Below are 26844 nucleotides of genomic sequence, written 5' to 3' on the forward strand. Positions count from 1 at the left end.
TGGAGAACTTTAGAGGAATAAGCATATGTCAGCATGTCAAACAATGAACAAACTTAAACATGAAGACTTAAATTGTCCTTGATAAAGTCAATCAGACTCCACAAGATGTAGAGCATCATCATGATGTTGCACAGTAGCATACAATATTATTGCAAACAAAACATAGTTTACATTCTTAAAATGTTCCAAATACTGTATTTTAGGGTTTTTTTTTAATTACTGAAATAGTAAAAGACATAAAATTAAACAGAAAACATAAACTTGAAAATTAAAAAAACCAAAATCAACCCAGATGACTGCAAACAAGAGTCTTTAAACTTTAGGACAATTACTTTTTCAGCCTGCTTCCTCACAAAATAGGTTAAATTCAATAGGCAGCAGCAGCTTGCAGCAAGTAACTCCCAGGTACCCTCAAGTAGCTGCCAATTAATACTTATCTGCTAAGATTAAAATAAAGCTGCCTGCTATTGTTCACTGTATTTAGGGAAGAACGATCAAGGAGCTGCCCAAGATCCTGTGGTACATCAAACACATTGTACATCCTTCCCAGAAACCCATCAGTGTCACACTGCTCATCATGCACCTTTGTGCACTTTAGCACAAATTAACAAAAGCTGGGTACTCACCTTTTGCACATGTGACAATGCAACATATCTTTCTGGAAGTCTTGGAGGCACAGTTTTTCACAGAAAGGACAAGATAAGTTGTCTTGCTGTTGGTAACAACTGTCACATACCAAACAATTATGGTGCCACTGACAACTTGTTCGTGTGCCACACTCAGCACATACTCTACAGTTCTAGAGATCACAAGAATTTAGTAGTTAATTATGGTATTTCACAATGTGGTAGAACTGCCATTAACTGACATTTTCCTGATTTGAATTAAATTTAATAGCTTTTGTCCTTGATAACACAAAGATACCCAGGATCTGATAGCAGAGCATGAATAACCTGCACAACAGTAACAAGTTTCCTGACACTACTCCTGACTTGAAAGGAGTATTTCTTATGAGATTAAACTTTTTTATTGCTACTCTCAGTTATCATATGACTGCCACAAACTGATGTAACATTACATACATCTCACATACAAGGACTTCCCATTGCAATTACTTACAAAGTTACTGATAAAACAACAAATTTATCTTGCTTTCCTCAAATGCAAAGGAACCCACAAGCTGCAGGACTGTTTTGGTAAGCTGGAGGTGAATACCAAGAGACTTCAAGTATGGATTACATACACTACTATAGAGCTTTGAGTTTACATTTTTGTTCCCATTGTATCATGGGAGCAGCTGTTATTAACTGCAGGTTATCCACTGCACCTGGATCCCACACTTCTCTTTTCCCTGTGGAGCTGATTTACAGTCCTACACAGGCTGCTTCAGCCCCAGCACTGACAGCTCCCCCCACAGAGCAGCTGTGGAGCCACAGGATTTACATCCAAGTGGGATTCCTTCAGAAATTACAGATTATATTACATAGCAACAGCATTCCACAATACACCTGGAACAGCACAGTGTGGATAACAAAGTCTGGGCTCTTAAAAATGACCAGAAGTTACTCTGAAACCTTTCCACTTACTTTACATTTCCAACCATTTGTTGGTACAGCATCCATAACTGGCTGTAGACAGAAAGTGTGGTAGCCTTTGTCACATGTATCACACACCAGCATCTTGTTGTCTTCCCCAGAGTGTCTAAGGAAAGTAACAAGTGATCAAAAATAACTTCAATAAGCAGCAACAAAATATCTGTTTCAATAAAAATCTAAACAGGAAGACACAGGTGTGCACATAAAAATATACAAACACTACTTGCAAATATCTCCAGAGACAATGCCTTCAAATTCATTTTTAAATACAGGTACATACAACTATGTTTATTCACCAAGAGCTGAGCCTGTGCAACCATTCTGAATACCAGATATTGGCACACTTTCACTTACACATGTGTAGATAGATTTGATGGCCTTTCTGTACTGAAATCAGTTCAAAATCTGCAATATACATTTTATTTCTTTCTGAAGAAAACATCCAGTTGTACTTGTTTCTGCAGTCTGACTGTAATTTTTTCAAAGGAAAAAGGAGCCATCAAGTCTGATTATTGGAGCTCCTACAATGTCAGACAATATGACTGCAAGAGCAAAACAAACATTAAAGGAAGATATTTCTATTTTTCTACAAAGATGTATTACAGAGCTCCACCACAGATTCTAGTGATAAAATAAATTTGCTGAGAACAAGACAAATAGTTTGGTAATATCTAAAGCCATTGTGTTCTGCCTTCATTTAAATAAATGAATGCAGTAAGTAAACATGCAACAAGACTTGCCTACATAAAGCCTTGCAGTACATGGCATTATACATGCTGGATACCTCATTACCTGGGAGACCTGGTGTTCTAAAAAGCCCTCTCTTTGCATGAAGATATGCTTAAAATGCTGTTCTTCCAATAATGGTGAAGAACTGCCATACCACATCAAGTAATTACAGAATCAAAGAATGGTTTGGGTTGGAAAGGACTTTAAAGACCATCCAGTTCCATGGGCAGTGACATCTCCCACTAAAACAGGTTGCTCAAAGCCCATCCAGCCTGGCTTTGAACACTTCCAGGGTGAGGCATCCATGGTTTCTCTGTTCTGAGTGCCCCTCTGCCCAGCCTGGACTCGTGCTTGGAACTGCCCCAGTCCAGGTGCACAAGGTCGCATTTGGTTGAAGTTCATGAGTGTCCCACAGCCCCACCTCTCCAGCCTGCTCAGCTCCCTCTGGATGGGGTCCCTCCTCTTCAGCATCAATTGTCCCACACAGCTTGGTGTCAGTGGCAAAGCTGCTGAGGGTGCCCTTGACCCCACTGCCCATGTCATACTAGCCCCAATTCCAACCCCTTAAGAACAACACTCATCACTGGTCTCCACTTCAGTTCTTGACTCCAGCTCATGAATCCATTGGATGCTCCATCTGTCAAACCCATCTCTGTCCAGTTTTGAGGCAAGGACAGTGTGTTGGACAGTGCTGAACACTTTGCACAAGTCCAGACAAGTGACATCAGTTGCTCTTCCTCCACAAACTCTGTAGCCCCATCACAGCAGGCACCAGATTTTTCAGGCACTGTCTGCCCTCAGTGAAGTGATGGTGTCTGTCACCATCACCTCCTTATGCCCCATGTGTCTCAGCACAGTCTCCAGCAGGATCTGCTCCATGACCCTGGTAGGCTGGCAGGTGAGATTGACTGGTCTGTGGTTCCCCAGATCTTCCATATTTCCCTTTATAAAAACTGGGTCTATGTTTCTCCTTTTCCAGTGCGTGGGAAATTAACCAGACTGCCAAAACTCAAGTATGATGGATGGTGGCTTAGCCACTTCATCCACCAGTTCCCTCAGAACCCATGGACATATCTCAAGTGGTCCCATGGACTGGCTGTGAACAGACCACATTTTCTCTGCTTTTCCACTAAAGAGAAGATTTGTTAGTAGATGCTGTAATTGCCCAGTATAACATTTTCAGGAATACTATTTGGAACCTTCTTTTCTGTACTAGCTTCATTGCTGAGATTTGCTATCTGCTATGTGTGATCAGGGAACACCCTTTTATTGAAATGGGTTGAGTGAATAGTAGCAAACATCAAGTGCTCTGCTTGGAAAACAGGAAACTGACTGATCAGACACATGAAGCAGTAGCAGAGTGGGTTTTTTCCTTCATACTGTCCCAGCTGATCTGACTAGAGCTGAACAAAACTCATTTCTTTTTCAGTAAGTCCTTCAAAAAAAAAAAAGGAAGCAAGCAAAAGAACCCTGCAGTGCCCATCAGATGAAGTTGTAAGAGAACAAGCCCACAAGCAGTCAGGATTTTCTAAGTGAACCCTTACAGTGCTACAGCAACTAAGTTTCATTGTCTCTGCCTTTGTCTGGTGCAACTGCTCAATCAGGGCCACTCATGTCACTTTGTTTCTTCGCTCAACTAAGCCATGGCTTTGTTTTCATTATGATTCTTTATCTACCTCTCAAAGACATTAAATGAGAGGACCTAGTGCAAGGAGACCTGCCCAGAGTGTAGGTACAGGCACAAGTGAATTGTCAGCTGAGTAAAAGCACAGGTTCTTTGACTGGGAAAACACTACAGTAAAATTATTTATTTGGTATATTTGAGAAAAATTCTCCTGTATATAAAAGGAGGAAAAAAATCAGAATGTTTTGCTGCTTTTCAGAACCTGCCATGATGGTAACTCTAGGGATAAAACACACAGGAATTTCAGATCAGCTTTTTTAGAACAAAGCGTTTGCTCAGCTACTTAATACAACAGAAAAGATGGGGAAATAATCTACACTTTTTAAAAAAAACCCAAAATATTTAATGAAATATGCATTTCAAAACCTCAGCACATAAATCTCACGCCATCCTCCTCCATGTCCTGTAAGTCTCACTTACTTGCAGTTCTGGCACACTTTGCAATCAGGACACTGCCAACCTGCTCTTTTTAAAGGTGTGACTTGAATGTCCAGGCACATGCCATGGTAGTGCTGGCCACAGGTAGTACAAAAAAGTTGATCTAAGAGGTCTCCAGGGCTGTCGCACACTGCACAATTTGCTTCTTCCTTTGCTAAAAAGAAATATTTTTTCAATTATTATTTTGTTCAAAATTATGAACAATTCAATGAACTCAAAAAATTACTTAGTAGTACTTATGCATGCAAAACTTGACCATTCTTATGAAATTCAAATTTAATTAATATATTTAATAGTTACTACTTTAATTCAATTTTCTCAACTAATTCTCTCATAACAAAAGTAAATTCATTTTAAACCTTAATGAAGTGTTACAAAAGAAACTGTTTTATTCTCCTCAAGATAAAGCTGAGAGCTTCGGAACCAACTCCTCTGTGGAACAAGTAGAAAATAAAGAGACCTAAATTTAACAGACCTATATTTTTATTTAGCTGAAGTGTTTGCAAGAAGGTTGTTCTAACTTGAGTTAGGACAAGCAAGTCTATCAATTTGAACTAAAACTTGACAGAAGACAAGCTTTACCAGTAAACTTCTTCCTTGTTATGTCATTAAAAGAAAAATGCTTTGCTGTGCAGGACTGCTGGTCTTCAAAATAGAGGAGGATGAACTCACATGTTTTCTATCCCTGAACACACATGAATTCTTGGGTATGTGAACTGTGACAGTGCATCCAAACAAATGCATTCTTAAGCTGATCCTATGACTGTGCAGTTTTCATAAAACCTGGTACTAATTGTGCCATTTGATCACTGTGTACTTACATCTTTCAGGAGCCTGAACAATGTGGTCTGGACAAAGGAGGGACAAGTTACTGAAATCCTGAAATGTGCCTGCTCCAGCAGCACAGGGGTAATGGTACATCTGGGTACATTTCTCTTCACAGCATTTGATAGTGGCTCCAAGGTGCTTACAAAATGCACATCGCTGAAAAACAAACAGAACGAGTCATTTAAAAATTTATTTTTCTTGTAAGTTTTTTAGCCAGATCTGTTCCCCCCGTTCATTTAGCAGATGAACACCCTGGCCAGTAGGAGGTAGTGAATACTGAGAAGGAAACTAATAGGTAGTGTTGTCTTTCAGCTGCACTCCCAAACACACTCTGACAATTAAGATTCTTCTTGTCACAGAAAAGCATTTTCATTCTATGTTATCTAACTTGAGCTATGCCTTCAGTAATGGGGCTTGGAGACTTATGCTGAAAATAAAGGCAGATGACACCACGCTGTCAATAGGTTATGACTAAAAACCACATGGCTCTGTAAGCTGTAATGTAAAACCACAGACGCTGTAATCAGAAATGCAAATGGAACTCAAGTATGATGTTCTCCCAAAAATCTTACTGGCATTATACAATTCTCTCTGGGATGATAATGCATTACATAACCCTGCACTTTCTTCTCATCTTGCCTTTCAAGACTACACAAATATCACCACCAAACTTTGAGAAGTCATAAATAAGCACAATTATTATTAGACACCAGAGAAATAATTTCTCAGAAAGAACTACGCAATGATCCTCCAGTTCTCCAGTCAAGAGAGAGCAGAGTCTATCAGTCTGCTTGTAAAAACTCACCCACACCTTTCTGATTCAGTTAATCAGTCTTTTTTCTTTCTCGGATTCATTACAGTCCCTGAAGCACTGTAACATCCTTTTGCACTTTTTCACCAAGGCAACAATAATTTTTAAGGCACAGCACCGTAAGATTTTCAGTAAACTTAAGAAAAAACAGGTCAGCAGCTCACAGGAAGGCATACATAATACACAGCAACAACTGAGCTCAGGGACTCTCATTTTTCACAATAAAAATACAACACTAACACTGGTGTGTTTGATTACTAGCTGAAGTGTCAAGTAACATCCAAATACAAACATAAACCAAATCAAAGAAAAGTTATGTACTGCATCTGCTTAATTCTTAGAATACAGACAATATTTATTCTCCTAATTCTTCTCTGTTTCAAAGCCTGGCATGAAATTAGGCATGAAATAGTGCTACTACAAGTCCACAGATATCAAAACCAGCCCATATGAAAATACAAATCACAAAGCTGTGTCAACAGCTACCTTGATATTCTTTAAAACCAGATGAAATTAACATCTTCAGAAAAATATCTGCCAGCACCAGAACTCATGGACAAGAGACAGAAAAAATATTAGTGTATGCTAAACAGAACTGCAGTGTAAAGAGAGAAAATGCTCTGGCAAAGAAATGAAAGGGGATCACCAAGGAGAACTACTGACAATGCTCTGTCTGTCCTGTGATCTGCAGACATCTCACCCCTACCCATGTCTAACACCTGCTGATGTGCAGGTAAGCTGCATCCTGGTACTTTACCAGCTGAAATGCAGAGCAGAGGAGAGGGAACAAGGTAAGCAAATAATAACATGGAGCTCTTGAAGGAGAGCAAGGCAGCAGCAATGGTAATTACATTTATGGTCTGTCAACAAAACCAAAATCCTGCAAGAAACTCCTTTTAGGAAATTATACCCCCAGTGAGCACTTGCTGAGGCTGCTGCACAAGGTAAATCCTGAACTTAGATGTAAACCCATGAAAATACAGCCCAAAGCCTCTAAAAAAAAGATCTGCAGCTGCACTGTGAGCCACACACAACCTATTTTGTCCCTGATGTTCTAAAAACCTATGGAGATGGACCAAGACACAACTCTTACAGGCCACACTTTTTTCAAAGATTTTACTCAGTAGACAAAAAAAAATAGAAAGAGGAACTTGGGAGGAGCTAAAGTCCAAAATGTATCCCTCAAAAAAGTATTCAACAAGACTTTGCTGGATCCCATTATTGACCCTTAGTAGCTATTTATTCAGGAAAAGAAAATTATGAAAGAACTGTAAGCACTTAAATAATCAACATTTATTAAAAGCTAGGAATAATGGAATAAAATAGCAATATAAATGGCATTTTTAAATACCACATCTGTTTTTCAAAACCACCAATCAACCACGCTACGCAGCAACCATAAAATCAGAATGTAACTTTTCCCAAATGTTCTATGAATAAATGAAGAAATTATTGAAAATTAGGAAACTACAGGATTACTATAAAACCTTGAAAAATGTTGATGGTGGTTTAAGGAACCACATAAAGATGCTGGAAGAAGAATGGAAGTCCAAGTTACATGTAATTGAACCCTTCAAACCCATCTGCTAAACTGCACTGGCAATGAAAAGCATTTGGCAGATAAGTGAAATACACTTTGAAAACAACGTGGTATGTATCATCTGAAGCAAATAAAAAGCACAGAATATCAACATTTGCTGAATTTGTAAGAGAGATAAAGCAGTCTGAAGAAACTAATGCCCAAAGGGACTTTTTTGGCAGCAGATGTTGGTGAGAAGAGTTACTTTTCCAGCACTAGAAGCCAACACTCCTCTGAAGCCAGGCCCCATGCTATGACCCCAAAAGAACAGCAGAAATGTATTAAATTAAACAAAAATATTAAAAGCTCTGCTAAATGAAATCAGTAACAAATAAGACTTTACTACTGCTAAAACATGGCACCATGACAGCAGGAGATGGAATGAAGCAGTAAATCATGCTGCCCATGAGATGCATGCCCATATGAGGACAGTCCCAGAGCCAGGACAGGCTGGAGTCTCCAGTTTCACTGGTATGAGCACAAAATAAGGTGTTGTGGGAAGGGGGTGGAAGCTGAATTTGAAGGGCAGCTATTGGAAAATGGTAATCTGTCAAGGCAAGACAAACACTGTTTTGTTAACGGATCAAATAATTTTACATTCCTGTTTTACAGGAAAAAAACCTCAACTTTATAAGGTGTCAAAAAGCTGGAGAGGTAATTTATTACTTATTCATAGTACACTCAAGGAAATAAACTAAAGCAGAGCTAGCAGACTATTTTCCTACTCAGGAAGTCCTTCAGTGGTTACCAACTGTTCCCTTCAGCAAGTTCCTTGTGCACTTGTCCATTGCAACAAAGCTCTGAGTCCATCCCTACTTGTGCTACTTCTTACTCCTGTGATTTCCTTCATTTAAAACTATCCACCCCTCTTTCTACTTGATAATTTTGACTTTTTTCTTTTTTACATCTGCTTTTTCAGACAGAAAAGGAACTGATTTTTAAAAGCAAAAGCTATGTCATCTTTAAAATTTGATTTTAAAATTCCTTTTGTTTACTAATCTCACTGGTTCAAATATGACATTGTTGAACATAATACAGTGGAAGAGGAAGAACTAAGTGAACACACAGAAAACAAAACCTGATTAATCTCTTCTCTGTATTCTAGCTCTATGGGAGAGCATCCTCCATGAAATAAGAGTGGCACAAACCACACAGAAGATTTCCAGGAAGGCAGAAACTCAAAAACCTCCTTGCTACAACCGTAATTGCACCAAAACCAGCTGAACAAAAATGTTAATTCTGCCTTGTTCAGCTCAGCTGATGTCACAAATCCTACTGGCTTTACTGGAAACAGATGGCCAAAGTGGCAAATGGTGACAAGAGCAACAGCTTTTTGTTTCGGTATTTCTAACCTTCCTGCTGGCTCCATACTTTAGAGTACTCCAAAATCCTGTGCAAGTTCAAATTATAAAAAGATGCCTGTAAGACAATGAAAGAGTTTATCCAGATAACACCAAGAACTAATCAGAGGTCATGTTTTATCATTTTATTGCCCTCAGAATTACTTTACAGTATTACTGTCTCTGCAACCAGACAAGTAACAACCCTTAGAAGACAGATATTAAAGAAAGGCTAAAATACAGTCTTTGAGTAAGTACTTTGCAACTTGGTTAGTGTCCTAAACCTAAATGTTAGTACTGTGAATTGCAAAATGTTCTTAAGCAAATGACAAGTTTTTCAGTGATTATGAACTTTTTCTTTAAAAAAGATCAGGTGACACAATCTATGAGAAGAATAAGAACTTTTAATTTTATGATAGTGTACCAAAAATACACACAAGCCATCTGTCCTTGGTTAAACAATTTAATGTATTACCTGTAAGAACAAATTTCAAACAGTTTAGCTATAGAGAAATGCTGTCACACAAACCTGTGACTGAAGAGCACTGGACCTTAACAACCTGTCACTAAGGAGAGCATGAAGAAATTTTTATATAAACAGTGATTAATGAAGCATGTTCTGTGGTGGTTCTGATAATCTTCATTGGTTACTCCATCATCTAGAAAAAGTTTTATATTGCTTGCAGACACTAATGACCATTAGCACCTCTCATGTCAAATACACTGGTTTAAGTACCATAAAGCACTAAAGAGCACAATGCAGTAAAATGGCAACACAAAAACAATTAATGGCTTTCTACTGAACTACTAATTAGAAGTACTAAACAGAACACCTTTCCAGGAGTACTAGAAATTACCTTCTAGCTTTTTAATTTTATATGACTCATGTCACAGATTTGGAAATTACTTCAATTTATAACAAGTCAATCAGAGATCAGTTACTCCTCTTCCTCAAACCTTAACACAGTGACTCAACACATTCAATCAAGGCACAAAGCAGAAGACTCTTTTTAGGTGTGGAAATTTCAGGCTCTCTACAAGTCACTATTTTGTTTCTCCTTCACACCAGTTGCCTCTCTTTTTCATCTTCATTAAAAAGTACATTAAATAAACTGTGTTACTATTAAGGCATTTAAGAATTCAGAGAAAAAAAGCATTGAAGTTTTGGAGGGGTGTTTTTTGTAATAGTGATGAATAGGTTAAAACCTTGCAAGAATCAAGTTTGCTAAGTAAGATACCATTTTTTATTTGAAACTTGAAATAGGTAGGAGAAAACATTTATTGCACACAAATTCTTCCTCATATAACCTGAAATGTTCCCAAACCCTGTTTATTCAGAAGCTCCACTGAAGGGTTTGGGTGCCTTAGAGCTGTGTTTTACTCATCATTACATAAGCTAGCAGAATAACTGCATGGATATGATCTCCCTCACAGGCTCTGCCTTTGCTGCTTTTTTCACACTTCCATGAAGAAAAAGGGTTTTTTTTTAATCACCTCCTCGTTTTCTGCAAGAGTTAGGATAAAGTAAATGTTTTCAGTGAGGCTAAGCTTTTCCACAGCTATCAACCAGCTACTCCCTTAATTCCCATCTAATATCCACCATGGCAGAAGAGCACACACGAGCCTGTTGTTTAGTTAGACTGTCAACAACAAGAAGGTCAATAATGTTTAATGTAATTTAAACTGTGGTTATTAGGCTTCAGCATCAGCAACTCCAGGACAAACAAGGCAAGAACAAAAATCATCAGCTTTGGTTTGAGGCTGCTTTTTGGCAGGCTCAGAAAACAGACTATTGTGCCAGTTCCATTTGATTCATGCTCAGAAGGTCTTAAGAAGTGTGTGTAGACATTTCTTTGTGTTGGCAGAGCATGGGCTGAGCCACAAATTGTTGGAGGCTTTAGAAAAAATAATTGAGGGAAACATTGCTACATGCTTGTTGTTTAATGATCATCTCTAGGCATCTGTTACTGGTCAGTGCAGAACGTACTGGGATGAAGTCAACTTTCTGTCAAACCCAGCACAGCTCCTAAACTCCTAAATCATATATAGGCATTCTGAAGTAGCTCAAGCATTCTATGGGGTATGCCATAAGTACGTTTATAAAGGCATTTAAAGTAAAAGTAGAATTTACTGCTCATACAGTCACACTGTGCTTCCAAAGGACACAAGGCTTGATGAGAGCATCCAAACTTCATTATATTTAATAAGGCCTAGTCATTTTATGGAATTTACTTCATGGCAATTCAGTTGGCCAAACAGTGGGTTACCATTTTCAAGCTCCGCTGACAACACTGGCCAGATCTCCACTGCCTGCAGCTGGAATTGCAACACAGCTCTTAGGTAGGCACATCCACAGGGGGTCAAAATTTAGATTACAGCCTTGAGCTGTCCTATGTTGACACAAGTTCTTTACTGGTACGACAGCCAAGTCCAGACCAAAGTTTGTGTCAGCACAGCACTATCAAAGATGGGATGTGTTTAAAAAGAATGGAAGTGTTTAAAAACACTTTCATATAAATCCTCTTCCATTTTTGCAAGTTTTCTGAACAATAAAGAGCTGGGGAAAATTCTCACAACACATCTCTAAATTCTCTTACATGTTATTGGAACACTTAGACAAAACTTTCCAGCCATTTCTGACAAAAGGAAAGTCATTAACAAAAACATTTTGTTCATCTTAAAAACAACCTCATTCATGGGACTTGTAATTTGTCATGAGTTTCAGAGTGGGGGACACAACTTCTGCCCTTTCCCTGCAGATCTACCCAGACGTGACCAAGCTTGAGAAAACTATCTCCTTTTTTTTTTTTTTTTTTAATGTATAACACTTCCACAAATTTGTCAGTGAAAAATCACAGAAAAACCTACTCTCACTGATCATGACTGATCCTCTCCAATTTCCAGCACTGACTGGACATCATGTACCTCCTGCAAAGGTTCCTTCAGTGTGACCAGGATTAGAGGGGGGAAGTCTGTAATAAATACTCTAAGCCTAAGCACAAAAAGCCACTGGAATGGAAAGCAGACATCCCTAAGGATCCTGATACTGCTGTCACTTAATCATCTGGGGAATAGGAGTATCCAGCACACAGGCAGATGGACAAGGAGCAAAGAGACAAAAGGGATTCACTGTGTGAATGAATCTGAGACTGGGAGGAGAAACCATGGATGGAGATGGAAGCTGAGGAGGAGTAGGGACAACATTTGAAGGGCCAATTAACAAACCTGGGCACTCAAGTTGGATAAAGACCTTAAGGGAACTTGGGTGTAAGACTCAGGAAGTGGTGATGGGACAGATCTCAGCAAGAACCTAAGCAAAAGGGATGCGAAATGCTAAGGAGAGATGAAGAGTGGAATGGCTAAAAATATCAACCTGAACAGAAAGTCAGAAGTCTGAGACAGCTGAAATTGGATGAAGATTAGAAGGAGGAAAAGTACACTGTTCTCTGACACCTAGTGCTGTATCACTATCAGCCAGCCAGCTCAAATAGCAGTGCTCTCATGCAGCCACAAAGGCTTTGAACCTGCAGTTTGGGAGGTCTGCCTCTTCCTTTTCTCCCTGACAAAAGGAAATGATACAGGCAGACAAACACAAGGCAACACAAGACATGGAGACAGATAAAGGAATGGGCAGACATGAACATGTGTGTGTGCACTAAAACAGAAGGGGCATTACAGATCAAACGTGGATTTTGTGCATAAAATAGATGTTTTAAGAGGAGTCACTGACTTAAAGAAACCTGTTACCTGTGAGACCGTGCTTAATTTACAGAGAGAAAAAAAGGAAATATTGGATGGCTTGTTGTGGATGGCTCATGGAAGAAGAAAAGCACTTTGTTATGGCAACAGAGCAATGGCCTGCAAAAGACTTGCAATTTCATCTCTTCCAGGAAGCTCCTTGATGATACCGGGCAGGTATCACTTACTTTTGCTAAGTAAAATTTTTCTTTTTTTATTTTTTAGTTCTTAATCTTACTGTTAAAAGTTTTCTTTGCCCTGTAAAAATTCAGCCTTAATTTCTACATAGATTGTGCACTCACAACTGCACCAAAATGAAGAACTGCAATATCAGTGCAACCTTTTTAACTAAGTCTGAGTATTTTTGAAACTCCTTCAATTTGCCATCCAAATTAGCAGATATAAATAAATTCAACTTCTCTGGTGGCAAACGTAGCCTAAGACACATAACAAGGCCACATAATTTGCTATTTCAAAAAAATTACAGACAAGTTATTCACATGTTTATTACAGTAAAAACATTATTGAAAAAATCATGCAAAAATGAGGAAATCTTTCTTCTCAGCAGTATCTGAATAGTCTACATACCTACACACTAAAGAAAAATTTAAAAAATGGAATATTGAAGAGATTTATACTAAGACAGCAATGTCCACCCTATGGACTGAACTAGGCACAAAGTGTTCTGCATAATTCATAATCAGGCCAAGGCACAAAAGACATTAACTGTGTGCAAAGGACACAAACTGTGTGCAAAGGATGTTAATTGTGTGCAGACAACCTGTCTTCTGACATGGCTTTACTTTGTGTTTTCATTTTATTGTCTTAATAATGCACTCTTTTAAGAAAGATTTTGAAGATGCATTACCCTGATTTAACAGAAAGTTAATGTCAGCCAAAGTCAGTATATACACTCAATGACACATATAATTTACAAGGTAATAGAAGGGATGGAGTGACAAGAAACTCTGGATTATGTAGAGACATAAAAAATGCAAGAATTTCCTGCCTTTAATACCTTCCTCATTAGTGAGCACCTCCTTAGTATTCCTTCCCCACTGACTGCAATCAGTACCTTATTGTTCATAATTCCTATTTCCTTGGCTGTTCCTAAATTGCACTCTCCAAATGGCACAAAGTCATCATAAACAAAATCCTACATCTTCAGTTCACTAATTTCTGTAAATTGAGCTCAAACAAAGCAATTAGGTGGCATACTTGGAAACTACCAGCTTGAACATTAGTATCATTTCTTCCCTAATAAAAACTTGACATGTTTTATCTGGCTAGTTCTTTTAGCTTTTTTTTTCAACTTGACTAAATTAGACACTTATATGTATTTGTCCCATTGCTTCTCCCAAGACATGGTATTCCAAACCATATTATATAGTATTTATATAATATATAACATATTATATAAATAATATTATATTATATAATCGATTTAACTCACAACCACTGAAATAAATAAGCCCCATGTCTTTCCATCCTGTTCCTTCACTGATATTCCTAAGGCAAGCATTGTGTAGTGCAACATCTTGACCTAGAATTTAAAACCCTAAAATTACTGGTCAAACATTGAAGCAGGTTATTCAGCTGGGCTTCAGGGAGGTGAGGGTAAGAAGGGGCTGTTTGTTTCAGTTTTGCAGAATGCTGCCTCAGTAGCTTGTGAAGAAAAAAGCTGCCAAATTTTGTAATGAATTCCACAGAACATTAAGTCTGATGCTTAGCAGAAGCCATAACTGTTAAGTAAATGATATCCTTTTGATGAATACCCTTATTTGAAAACAACATTGATTCTTCTAACCCTCTAGCAGCGTCCCAAAACAGATGTGCACAACTGCAAATTCTGTTTGCTTTCAGGTTTACGAAGTGTGATGACATTTTTACAATCCTGCATGAGCCCTTTTACCCAGGAGTAAAATAAAGCACAATAATTCTTCACCATCTGTTTGTTAATTTTGCATTCATTTAACTTTGCATTTTGAACTAATAATCATTTTCTTATAATATGGTTTGCTCCACTGGTAGAAATTACAGCTGTTCAATTAAAAAAAGAATAGTTTCTAACACAGCTTTCCTCTAAATAATTCCATTGCTCTTAATTATAGAAATGTTAGTGCCATCAAATGGAAAAGAACTGCCAGAGATTAGTGCTATGCTTTATATGTCACAGATTCCCTTAGTAAATGTACATATTTTCTTCTGTTCCTGCACCAATTCCTACTTGGTCTCTTTTAACATTAAAGCCATTTTTCTCCACTACAAGATTCTGTGTGTTTTTTAAGATTGTTACATGCAAAGGTACAAACAATTAAATGAAGCTTCTGTTTCGTTTGTGACACAAAGTCAAACCAAGCACAGTCCTACTTCTTCATTATGCTTTTCCTTAATCTCTAATGACAGGACAAGGAGGTTTTGATATTTATATTTCAGCTGGTTACAGCTAAACTAGGGCTGGAATAATGTCCTAAAAGCTTTTTCTCACCATGTTTACAGTCAAATGGGGAAATCCCATTCCTATATCAAAAGTAAAACCACATTGAAATAACATGAATAATACATCAGAGCTAGTGAAGGGGAAACAATTTGGGTCAACAAAAGATGTGGTGCCTGGAGAGAGAGCAGGAGGCAGTCAGAGATTCTCAGAGCTCTGCTGTGGACTCTGTGCTCTGCTCTGGACAGGGCATTTCCCACACAGACCAGGCTGGAAGGTCACAAGCCCTAAACACAGACTGTCCCCACGCTGACACAGTGGAGAGTCCACTTCACTGAGGTTCCTGGGCTTAATCATCATCATCATCTACAAATAAACTCCTCAAGAGACACAGCCTGCTCAGCTAATTCATGTCAGCAGTCCAGTAGTATTAGAGAGCTGTTCAGATGGTTAAAACAATCAAGATGATTGCACTGTTTTCTAAAACCAATTTTATCTGATGGCATAGAAATCTCAGCATCAGATGACATCCTAATGCTGTGACAGTGCTAAGATAACAATTCTGCCACAGTACTAGGATCAGTATTTTACTTATAACGCCCATAAGACAAGAGATGGTTTACTACAAAATTGATTTATTTCAATTAAAGGAGTTCAGAAAAGGCTGAAAAACACTCAACTGGTGTTTAAGACTGTAACAGAGCACTCACCTACAGAAATAAAATTCCAGACACAACAAGATCACATAAAATTAGGAGTGAAAGTCCAACCACAGGTTAGTGAGAGGCTCAGCTCCCAGTCCTAGCAGAATCCTGCACATCCTGACCTTTCAGCTTCCCAGACAAGCGAGCATTGCTTCCAGGGCCGACCTTTTCTGGGGGATTTATCCATCACAGCATTTCATGTCTGACAGGAAGCAAACATTGTGGAGGTGCCCAAGGCACATTCTGCTGTGATGGATGTGTAATGGTAAGAGTCTTCCCAATGATTTGCCATCTATTTCAAGTTATTCTCATTAAAAAACCGCACCTGGTGTGACATTTGGGAAAACAGAAACTCCTACTTATTGAAGTTACCAAATCCATTTATATTTTGGAAAATGAGCATTTGCCTCACAAAGCTGAAAGAATAATAATAACAACTGAACTGTCTTCCTATGTCATTTCTCTAAAAGTTCTCCATTTGCTTTTAAAGGTTCATAATTTGTCAACACATCTCCCTGGAAATACCACACAAAAAACATCAGAGATTCTGTAACAATTTGCAGTAATTGAAAGGAAAAAAGCCCTCAATATTTGCTTGGATATTTGGTTGGATTTGGTATTTAGATTCAGATTCATTATTTATTCTGCAGATTCTGTCATTCTTCCCAGTTCTTTGCGTAGCAGTTTCATAGTGAAGAAAATTTTTGAACAGAAAGGAAATACTAAAGTATAAATTTTAAAAAGTGCAAAGGGAAAGGCTAGATGTGGAAGCACTTGCAGTTTTATAAAAAAAAGTGCCCAGACTGCAGCTTGAATACATGTATCTGCAGTGAGACCTGTATTATTTGGTAACAGCTACTTTCCTTCCCTGATGTACTGAAGGGGAAAGTGACATCTTTGAGGGAAACCATTAATATCACTGAAATCACATTGTTAAAAAAAACCTCATGTGAAGTGCTGCTTTGAGAACACGCCACTTCATCAGTTCTTCAATTAATGTTATTTAATAGGATTCTTATAATTAATCATGACTATGACTCATGGAACACCTACACATTCATTACTGGCAGCAGACCTACTATTGTCTGCCTACTTCTTATTCCCAGGTCAGAGCTGCAGAATGGGGAGGGACAAGTATAAACATGAAAATAAACAATATTAATTCTTTCACATAAATAAATGACTATCAACAGTGGCCTATTAGGAAAAATAGCTTTAATGCAATTAAATGTCTGATTTCCCACTGAGGTGATGCACTTGCACAGGATGGGCAGTTGCTCCACATTTGTGAGGATTCCTTAGATGCCTCTCTCATGCCTGATTTGCTCCATGTTATTAAAAAACCACTCAACGACACCTGCATTAATGGCACTACTTCATACTGATGTCTGCAATATTTATGCTCAATCTGCAACTCTGGGACAGAACTTACACTAATGGAAGTCAATAACAAAATCTTCAGGGAGTTCAAAACTATTTTTTCCTAATGGTTTGATTCTGTGAGCTGCTGAGTACACCAAGCTCAGAAGTAGTTTTTAGGCTACTGCTTAAAAGCAAACTGATGCCAACTGATTAATATGAGTACTCCTGAGTTTTAAAGTATGTCTGTAAGATATTTTTGAGGCTGGGTGAAAATCCCAAATGAAAATCCACAATATAATTTATAGTAATCAGGAAAAAAATCTCAGACTCTTTTGACTGGAATAATCAGAACCCCTTTATAATTCTAATTTCATTAAAGAGTCTGGACTGTAAAGCTCTCATTCAAAAAAAACCATGTGACTCACATTCATGATAAATTTAACAGACATGCTTAAATAAAATACTATATAAAAGGGAAACTGCTGTGAAACCTAGATTAGAGTCAGTTGTGTAACACTAAGCAAACAATGCTACAGCTGAGCAAATACACCTACCAGTCCCACTGAGGTATTTTTTCTTTTTATTCCTCTGCTATGTATTAAATAGAAAGCTGCTGAAGAGGCCTTTTTATTTCTATAATGCTCAAAGCATAATGAGGACCTGTCCTTGACTGAAACTAACCAATATTAACTCCAAAAGACTGATTACTCTTTTTTCAAAAATATAACCATCACACAAAAGGCAAAATTAGACCCTTGAACACCAACAATAAAAAACCCCAGATGAGCTATGGAAAAGACTGAATATAAAATATTTAAATCAGAAGCAACCATGAGGGAGGTGGTAATAAGGTTGGAAAAGGAGGGCTGCATTAAAACACCTACAAAGGTGAGGAGATTGGTGGTACTGCCACATTTCCTTGTGTAAATTTTATAAACTTACTGCTGGCATGCTGGTTAAGAGATGGGTATGGTTTCCTGACTTTTTAAATATATACAGAGCTCCAGTTTTCTTATTTGCTGAAAATACTAATGGCATAATAATTTAAATAAATTTCTTAATATTTTTCATACATTTTAGAACGATATTTTATTTTTTTGTTCCACATTCAGAGTTTGGGGCATTCCACTGATATTTTTTCTCTTTTGTAGACACTGAAGGACTATGCCATTGTTGCTGAGCACAGAAAGACAGAAGAAAGGGAGAGCCCAAGTATCTGCATTCTCATTTTCTACAGCAAAGCCATAAAATGGGTCAGTTCCACCAGTAAAATGACACATTACCAAGGAACAAGGTACATTCTTGATTTGAGACACAGTGTGATTTTCCTTTAGTGGGTTTTCTTTGCTCTTCAGAAATCAGATTCTCTCTGGTTTTAACAGATAACCCTTCCCTTCAGATACTAAAATCCTGTAATAGAATGTTAGTGAACTGCTATGTCACTGCCTTAATGCTCAGAGTAACATTTATGAAATACATCAAGGGAAGTGGGGAGAGAAGAAAAAAAAAAGAGGATTTCTTTCGATGCATTATGAAAAAAAAGTGTTTTTTACCCAAGTCATGCAAAAGGAAGAAAAGGTCTTTGTGAACACACTTGAGCAGTTTGGAACACACACTGAACAATTTCACTTCAGAGCCTCCAGTAAATTATTTCAGTGAATGTTAGTGAATAAAGGAAACCTGCACTGGAAATTCCTCCAGGAACACAGGCCCTTTCATGTTTCTCAGCAAGGCTTCAGCTTTCACTCCTGGGCTGTTGCTGTTTCTCAGCCTCTTTCTGTCTGGTTCCTACACCTCAGCCTGCCCTCAGTGCTTATCTATCACCTATTCAGCATCAAAACCCTCTCAGAAACGTTTCTGTAGCCACAGTTTCTCTCCCAATTCTGTACCCACCTATCTGACATCTGGAGTTCAAGAAAGGTGCATTTTTCAAAGCATTCAGCCTGAAAAAACCCCACACTGAAAATTCTAAGGCTGACCCTGTTTTCCTACTCGATTGTCATGGGAGTGCTCCCATGGAGAGCTCCCTGGAACCCCCTCCTGGCTCCAGAGCAGGCACCCAGCAGCACCACTGCTCTGGCAGAGAAAAACAATGGATCAGGCTGAAAAATCAAACAATTCCCCCTTCAGATGAAGCCACACAAACCATCTTAAGGAAAGACACTTAGTGCTGCCTAAGTAATCCAAGTATTTTCCTCTCTCGTTTGCTGCTGTATTCCACAAATGCAGTTATAAAGGGAAAGATCATTTAGGTAGATTCACCTGCCAGAAATGGCACTGTGCTTCTGTTCAGATGGACAAAACTGTAGGGGACACAGAGCAATGGAAGCAAGAGAAATTGTAACTGGAAAGAAGTGATAGTTTATGAAAAATCCTGGCTCACTGTGAAAAGAAGTTCATTACTTAAACCTAAAACATATACTGGAATCCACTGGCCACTGTCCCTGGCAAGGGTAAGCTCTAGAACCTGGTTCTTGTGGCCAAATAATGAACAAGGCACAGTTTTACTCTAAGCAGTGAGGTCCAATGTGCACTGACAGTACCACCTAATCTGCACACAAATTCACAGTATTTTTTTCATATAATTGGAAACAAATAGGTAGGGATACAAAATAGCTGTTATTTCACAAAAGGTTAGTGACAAAGCACACCAAAAGAAAAATCTGAAAATAAAATTTGTTTTAAGATGTGCATCTTTTGTTCTGCTTCATCTGAAAAGGCAAATTTTTCTCTGAACTGTGATTCACAAACTAAAGCCTGCCTTCCTCTTGTCAATACAATAAACATGATGAAAACAATATAAAATAATAACAATAGTTAAGCAAGTTTCACATGACCATGTGCTCCTTCTTCCAGGCAACAGGTCAGAATCACACTGGTAACAGGTTATCAAACAAGGAACTACTACAGAGACTGCAAAGTGACATTTAAGCATCTGCACTTGATAAGAATCAAACTCCATAAAAAAAAAAAACTCTTAAAAAAAAAGCTCCATACCCAGAAAAAGCTCTTAATCAAACACTTTACTGATATTTGGTATATTGATACTCTACTGTACATTAGCACATAAACAGATCAGTGCTTTGTGTATCTGAAGAAAGGAACATCTTTTGTTTTTTGAGATGCTGTTTCTAATATGTGCTAAAGTGGACATGTGTCACACAGTGTTGAAATAAGTATTTCTTCATATTAGTAATAAACTTTTCCACTTGTAAAAATCCCAAAGACCTTCACAAGCTGAAGCATAGTACTGGCTTTACTGGAGTGTTAATAACAAAAATTTTAATTATGGGAAAATTACTTAAAAAATCTGTATTTATTTTAAATGAAATTTGGCTGGGGAAAAATGTAATATTGCTCAGATTATTTTAGAAACAAGTTTTTAATGAAATACTTTCAGTTTAATACTGTAGCTTTGTATTTTTTTTTTTTTCACTGGCTGGCTGACTTGGAAAGTTACTTAATGGTAACAGATTATCTGGTATCACACAGTGCAAATCTGAAGTATCAATCTATCTAACAAATGGTGGGGGGAAATAAAAAACAGGCCAGCTCTTCACTCAATAAACCTCAATTACATTGCAACAATTAACCCTTACTAACAACCTCTCCCTCAGCCGTGTACCCAGACCTACCCAAGTATCAGAAAGACTAGGAAAATAGATGAAGGATTTTTTCTCAATAAATGAAAAATTCAAAACTAAAATTATTTCCAGACCCCTTCAATCATCTGACATGCTTAGCCTTTACTTCAGGCACATAATTCCCATGTGTTACTGCCTCTTACTTTATGACCACAACTATTGAGACAGACCAGTCTAGTTTATAGTAATCCTTACAAACTTTTAAATACACCACTAAAGATTCACATACAAGCCTGGAGTCTAATTATATCCCAAGGTATCCATAACTTAAGTGCCATAATAACAAAAATGTACTAGAAGAAAAGAATCTCAAAGCTCCTAATTTGCATTTACTCAGTTTTAACTAATACTTCATTGTCTTAAATACCAGCAGGGATTTAGAAAAATATTTTTTATTTTGTTCTAGAAAATATGGTCTATTAGACAACATGAGAAACAGGAACTGTGTTTTGAAAGCTGAGTCCTTAAGTCTGTAGCTTCAAAGATGCTGTGTTTTGATAGGTAACAAAACTCTTCTATCAGAACTTAATTTACATTTTTCTATGCTTCACTGCAGAAGAAAAAACAGAATCACAGAGTCAAAGAATGGTTTGGGTTAGAAGGGACATCAAAGATCATCCAGCTCTAACCCCTTGCCATGTGCTGGGACACAAGACCAGGCTGCCCAAAGCTCCATCAAACCCAGCCTCGAACACTTCCAGGGATGGGGCAGCCCCAACTTCTCTGGGCAACTTGTCCCAATCCTCATCCCCCTCACAGGAAAGAATTACTTCCACTCTAAACCCAGTCTAAAGCCATTCTCTTTCTGTTTGAAGCCATGGAGCTCTGAGCAACCTGGCTGGAAGCTGTCCCTGCCCATGGCAGGGGAGGTGGAACTGATGATCTTTACTGTCCCTTCCAAGCCAAATCTGTGATTCTGTGACCTCACGTGAGCAACTCTCTTGTTATGGTAAAGCTTCTGTTGGTTCAAATGAAACAATACTTTAATCACTGTTCACTTGACAATGAGAATTAAGCTGCAGATCTTACTAAGTATCAAATATCTGTTCTCAAACTGCTGGACCTGCAAAAAATCTGAACACACAGAGGTCCCATGGCAGCTCTGTAACCTGAACAGATTTACCAAAGCTGTACTGACATTATTTATGGCTGCAGAAGAATTACACATGTAAATCAGAGCCAACTATGATAATTTAAAGATACCACAGCTGCTTTCCAGAACTTGGGAAATACAGCTATAAAACAATTGACACAGGCTTTCTGATGTCACTTGCAATCTCTAAGAACAATTCACATTCTTCAAGACAACAAGGATCTGGCTTTAAGTGACCAAAATCCAAACCATTATGGAACAGAGTAAATCATGGAAGATAATTTACAGTGTTAAACTGTCCCTGAATTTGTACCCTCAGTCAGCAAGGTCCTTTAAAAACAATGCTTATCCTCATCAGCAGGGAAATGGCTACAGATCTCTAGAGAAACTCTAAATAACAACAGAAAAAGTCATGGAAAACTTGAATAGACCACAGCCCTCATTGCTGAACTATTACAGTATGTCTCAAACATACCAGGAACTGAATGAAACTACCAAACTGACCAAAAGCACATGCAAGTGTCTTCTTGGTGACACGTATGCCACTATTTCTCCAGTCTTTCTCTCGTACTTCCTGTGCTGGAGCTCTCTAAGAGACAGCAACCCATAAAATAAAAAAAAAAAAAAGTAGATGTTTTATTTTGGAAGAAAACTTCCTGCAATACTTCCTCAGTTGCAGGACAAAAGCAAGTACAGGAAAAAAAAACCCTCAATAAGATAAAATCAGAAGCCACTCCCAAGAGCAGCCAGGTAGTCCCTCCCAAGCTTAGTGAAGGGAGATGAGGAGAAGCCAAGTGCCTGCTGTGTGCAAAAGCACCATAAAAAACTCCAGGGGTGAGAAAGGAACTTCTGAATCCCAGAGGAACTAATTTAGTTTTCATGTTACAAAGCTCGTCCTTGAAAAATGGGCAAACACAGAGGACACTACCTAGAAATGGCATAAATTATAATATATTACATTCTCTTCCTGCATTTTTCTCTGGATTTAAGAATTAGTCATTCTTTCAACAATGAAAAAGGAAGAAGGGAGCTTTTAAAGCACCAAAGAGCTGCAGATTCTGCACTCTATCTAGAAAAACCCCACACCACTCCATGCTCTGTTCAGCTGGGTTGTGACATACACAAAGCCAACACCATCCCTACATTCAAGATTCTGTCATCTAAGCCATTTCTCACACAGTATTTCTCAACAAAAAAGTAAAACCTAATGAAAAATTGCTGTGGTTAAATGGGCACAATCCTCCCCAGTGTATGAAGTTAACAGTACATAAGGAACAACAAAAGGAAGTATCATTTCAGCCAAACTGGCTTTCAACTTGAAGCAGCACAAATAAAACACACACCATGAAAAAACAATTTTCAACAAGATGAGAAAAGCACTGAGATTAAGGGGTGAAGATACATTCAAAATATGGACAGCTTTAAAAGATGTGTAAACATGTTCCCCATCTTTCCCCTCAATATATTTATTTCTGATCTAGCTTGGTAGGCATCACACTAGAATCAAGTCTTGAGCAAAGAATTTAAAATAGACTTTTCATCACTATCATGTTTCTCCTATTCAGCCTTCAAGCAGATAGGAACCTCCTTGATTTCCACCAGCACTGATTTCTTTGAGTTTTGTGTCCTTGACAAACCCTTCCAAACTTGGAAACTGCTTCCTACATCTTATCAGAAGAGAAAGGTGGCTGGGAAAGTTATCCTTGTACCCCTCCCTTGTGCTCACTTTGTTCAAAAGTGGTTTAAATACAATTATCCACTTAAACTCACTTTCTGAATTGAACTATTTACATACTGGGGGACAAAAAGCAGTCCCCATTATTTGGGACTCAGTAGCATACACAGTAGCTATGGCTAGACAATGTAAGGCAGATAATTGGCAAACTTTAATTTTCCTCACCTGGCTGCAGAACAAACAAACAGCAACCTACTCAATACATGTAAAACAAACATCAAAATTATGAAATATTACTTAAAAATACCCAAAAATACTTTTGGAGCTACTATTTTAGAAACCAGTCTTGTTAAAAGCTGAACAAATACAAGCCTTAAAGGCCTCTACATTTTACATGATAATATAAGTCCACATTTCCAAGTATCAGAAAACAGGAGAGCTACAAAAATGTAACACTGAAACCAAAAATACAAGAAAAAGCTGTAAACACTTGTCCACATCTACTGTATTTTTTTTCAGGGAAAAAAACTCTAATTTCTGTTTGATCAGATTCTTTTGCTTAGTTTCTCTTATTAAGTCTACAATTCACATTGTTTTTGCATCTTACACTAAATATCAGTAGAAACACCAGTAAAGTCCAGCTTCCTGAAGCTGACAACATGACAGCTTCTTTACCATGGTGAATCTTATATTCTTATCTTATGAATGATAAGAAAAATTGAGTTAAGTTTTGGATCAAACAAATCACTGGAACTTTTCTCTACCCCATTGATATTTTGAAGAGTTGTTTTCTTTTCAACTTTGAAACAAAATTACTCCCAAATCCCATGAAATGCTCTTGAAGTAATGGAGGGAAGGCACTGCCACACTGGGGTGTTGAAGCTCTACCTTACACACTGTACCAGGATAATGAGGAGAATTCTTAGGATCATCCTGAGAAAAGCTCTGGCACTAGGTTTGGCACCAAGATCACCAGTTCTTCCCTATGGCTTCTTAAACTTAGAAAGCAGTTCTGAGAAAAGCCAGGACTCTCCCTTGCTGAGGGTAAGCAAGACAAGCAATGAGATGAACTGAGGCACTTCCATCTCAGATCTGACTGTGAATTCCAGCTTTTCCTTGTCCCTTGTCACAAACCAACGTGACACACAGGATTTCAAGCACCTCACAGATGCAGGTTTGTGCAGTCATGAATAGTAAAGAATGGCAAACCCCAGACTTTGAAAGAAAGACAAAGAATCCACCACTGTCTAGACACAAATACATGAAACAAGCTGGTCAGGTGCCTTTGCCAGGCCCTCACAATGAGCAAATCAAAAGAGATGAAGAAGAAAGACACGCTAAGCAGGGTGTTTTGTGAGACATTCAGAGATTCTGAGATCTCTGTAGTGCTGTGTTTTAAACCTTTAGCAAAGAAGGGCCCAGAGTAAAACCAAAATGGATAGAATTATGTATTTTAGAAGAGCTCAGTGGAGTATGTCCACACAAGCTTTACTAATGCAATCACAAGTTCAGTGAAGCCAAATGGACATCTCAACTGGTAAACAGAGTAATAAGAAACACTGTCATATCCAGTTAAAGCAGATTTGCAAACAATAGGCAGCCTAACTAATGAGAAACATGAATGTAGCTTACAAATTAAAGAGTTCCTCAAGGTAAGAACAGGCCTGAAATGCTCTCCAAAAACTGAAAGACCTAAACCAATAAATTATTAAAAGTTGGTTACACTTCAAATATGAATTTTTACATGAACAGAAGGAAAAGAAAATGTACTTTCCCAGAAAAGGAAAGATTCAGTAGTGCAGACCACATCACAAACCAGTTCCTCATGCCAAAAGGACTTCCAAGAAGACAGAAATCCCCTACCAAGCAAACAACAACCCAAAGCAAATCTGGTGGCAAGCAGAGGAAACAGCATAAAGCTTGGTTTTATTTGAAATATTTTTCTGTATGCCCTGGGCACATAGTTGCCTTTGCATGGCCGACAGATTTCAGAACATCTGAACAGAACTTTTCTTTTAAAATGCAGGAACATCCCATTAGAAAGAAGCCCAAACAAACAGAAGCACTGAAGATGCTGCAAACACAAACACATACTTTCAATTAATTAATTTACCTTTCATTCTAAACTTTTTTAAAATAACTCAAACAAAGATGAGCTTTTTGCACTATCACAGAGGACAACCAGGACTTTATACTTTTTACTGCCTTCTTAATCTTAGTAACAAGTTTAAAAGTAGTTAAAAAGTAGTGGAAGAATTATTACCAAGTATTACAGCCTGGACACAAGCAAACACTTGGGCTCCAAGCCAGTTCCAGAGAAACTCCTTGAGCAATCACTACACTTCTCTGTAGTCAGAAACAGAGAAGAGTTTGGTCCTTATTTTTTGAAAAAATAAAACAAATTAAAAAGGCAAATAAATCCCTGGTGTGATACTGGGATAAAGGAGTCCAATTCCATCTAGCTATTCTTCTAGAATCACAGTTGTGCCTTTCCTCAGCTCTCCCTGGGGATATCACAAGAAGGATAGAAGAGAATAACCAAATCAGCATCATTCTTCACTGGCTGACTGCTGAGCTACACAAAAAAAAGTTCTCAACGGCTTCAGAAAAGACTGAATAGAAAATACACAGAATGCACTCAATTCAACTCCTCTCCTCTCTCTGCACTGCCATGAAACATGTGCAACAGGGGGATCTAAACATTACTTGCAGAATTTGAAAAGATCAGTAGGGAGATTCAGTACAGCACATGAAAAGAGAGCTGAAACGAAAACTGCAACGCCAGAGATGTTCATTCTTCAAAAAATCTGTAGTTAATTCCATTGTAAACATCTATGCAAAACTTACAAAGGTGCTGATGGCATAAAGGTGAGGCACCATCACCCTGAGCACAGGGAAGGAGCAAGGTACTGGACAGAAAGAAATAAAGAAATAACGAAATAACGGAAACAGGATGAAATTCAACACAGCAAAACCCAAACTTTAACAGCTCAACCAGGATTTCTGTTAAAAGAAATGACTACAGACAGGAATGAGCTGATCACAAAATGCCTGCAAGCCAAAAACAATGGGCAAAAACTTTCAGCAGCAAGGCTGGGAAAAAAAAAAGATTCAATTTTGAATATTCTTTCAATTCTTACTATAATTTTTTATACATACACAAAAATATTTTAACATTTTCAAGCTC

At 38.0% G+C, this 26844-nt stretch overlaps 1 protein-coding gene across 2 annotated transcripts in view; it reads right to left on the reverse strand.

The window, feature by feature from the left end:
- The window catches only part of KMT2C (lysine methyltransferase 2C), a 187666-nt gene that overhangs the window by 81386 nt on the left and 79436 nt on the right, over window positions 1-26844 (reverse strand). For both annotated transcript variants that reach the window (XM_059469749.1, XM_059469741.1), the window contains exons 7-10: window positions 5268-5430; window positions 4429-4600; window positions 1587-1701; window positions 627-799 (exon numbers count right to left, since the gene is read on the reverse strand). In XM_059469749.1, the coding sequence (XP_059325732.1) occupies window positions 627-799; window positions 1587-1701; window positions 4429-4600; window positions 5268-5430 (623 nt within the window). The remainder of the gene's footprint in view (window positions 1-626; window positions 800-1586; window positions 1702-4428; window positions 4601-5267; window positions 5431-26844) is intronic.

Source organism: Ammospiza nelsoni, chromosome 1 (assembly GCF_027579445.1).
Source record: "Ammospiza nelsoni isolate bAmmNel1 chromosome 1, bAmmNel1.pri, whole genome shotgun sequence".
NCBI classification, from domain to species: domain Eukaryota; kingdom Metazoa; phylum Chordata; class Aves; order Passeriformes; family Passerellidae; genus Ammospiza; species Ammospiza nelsoni.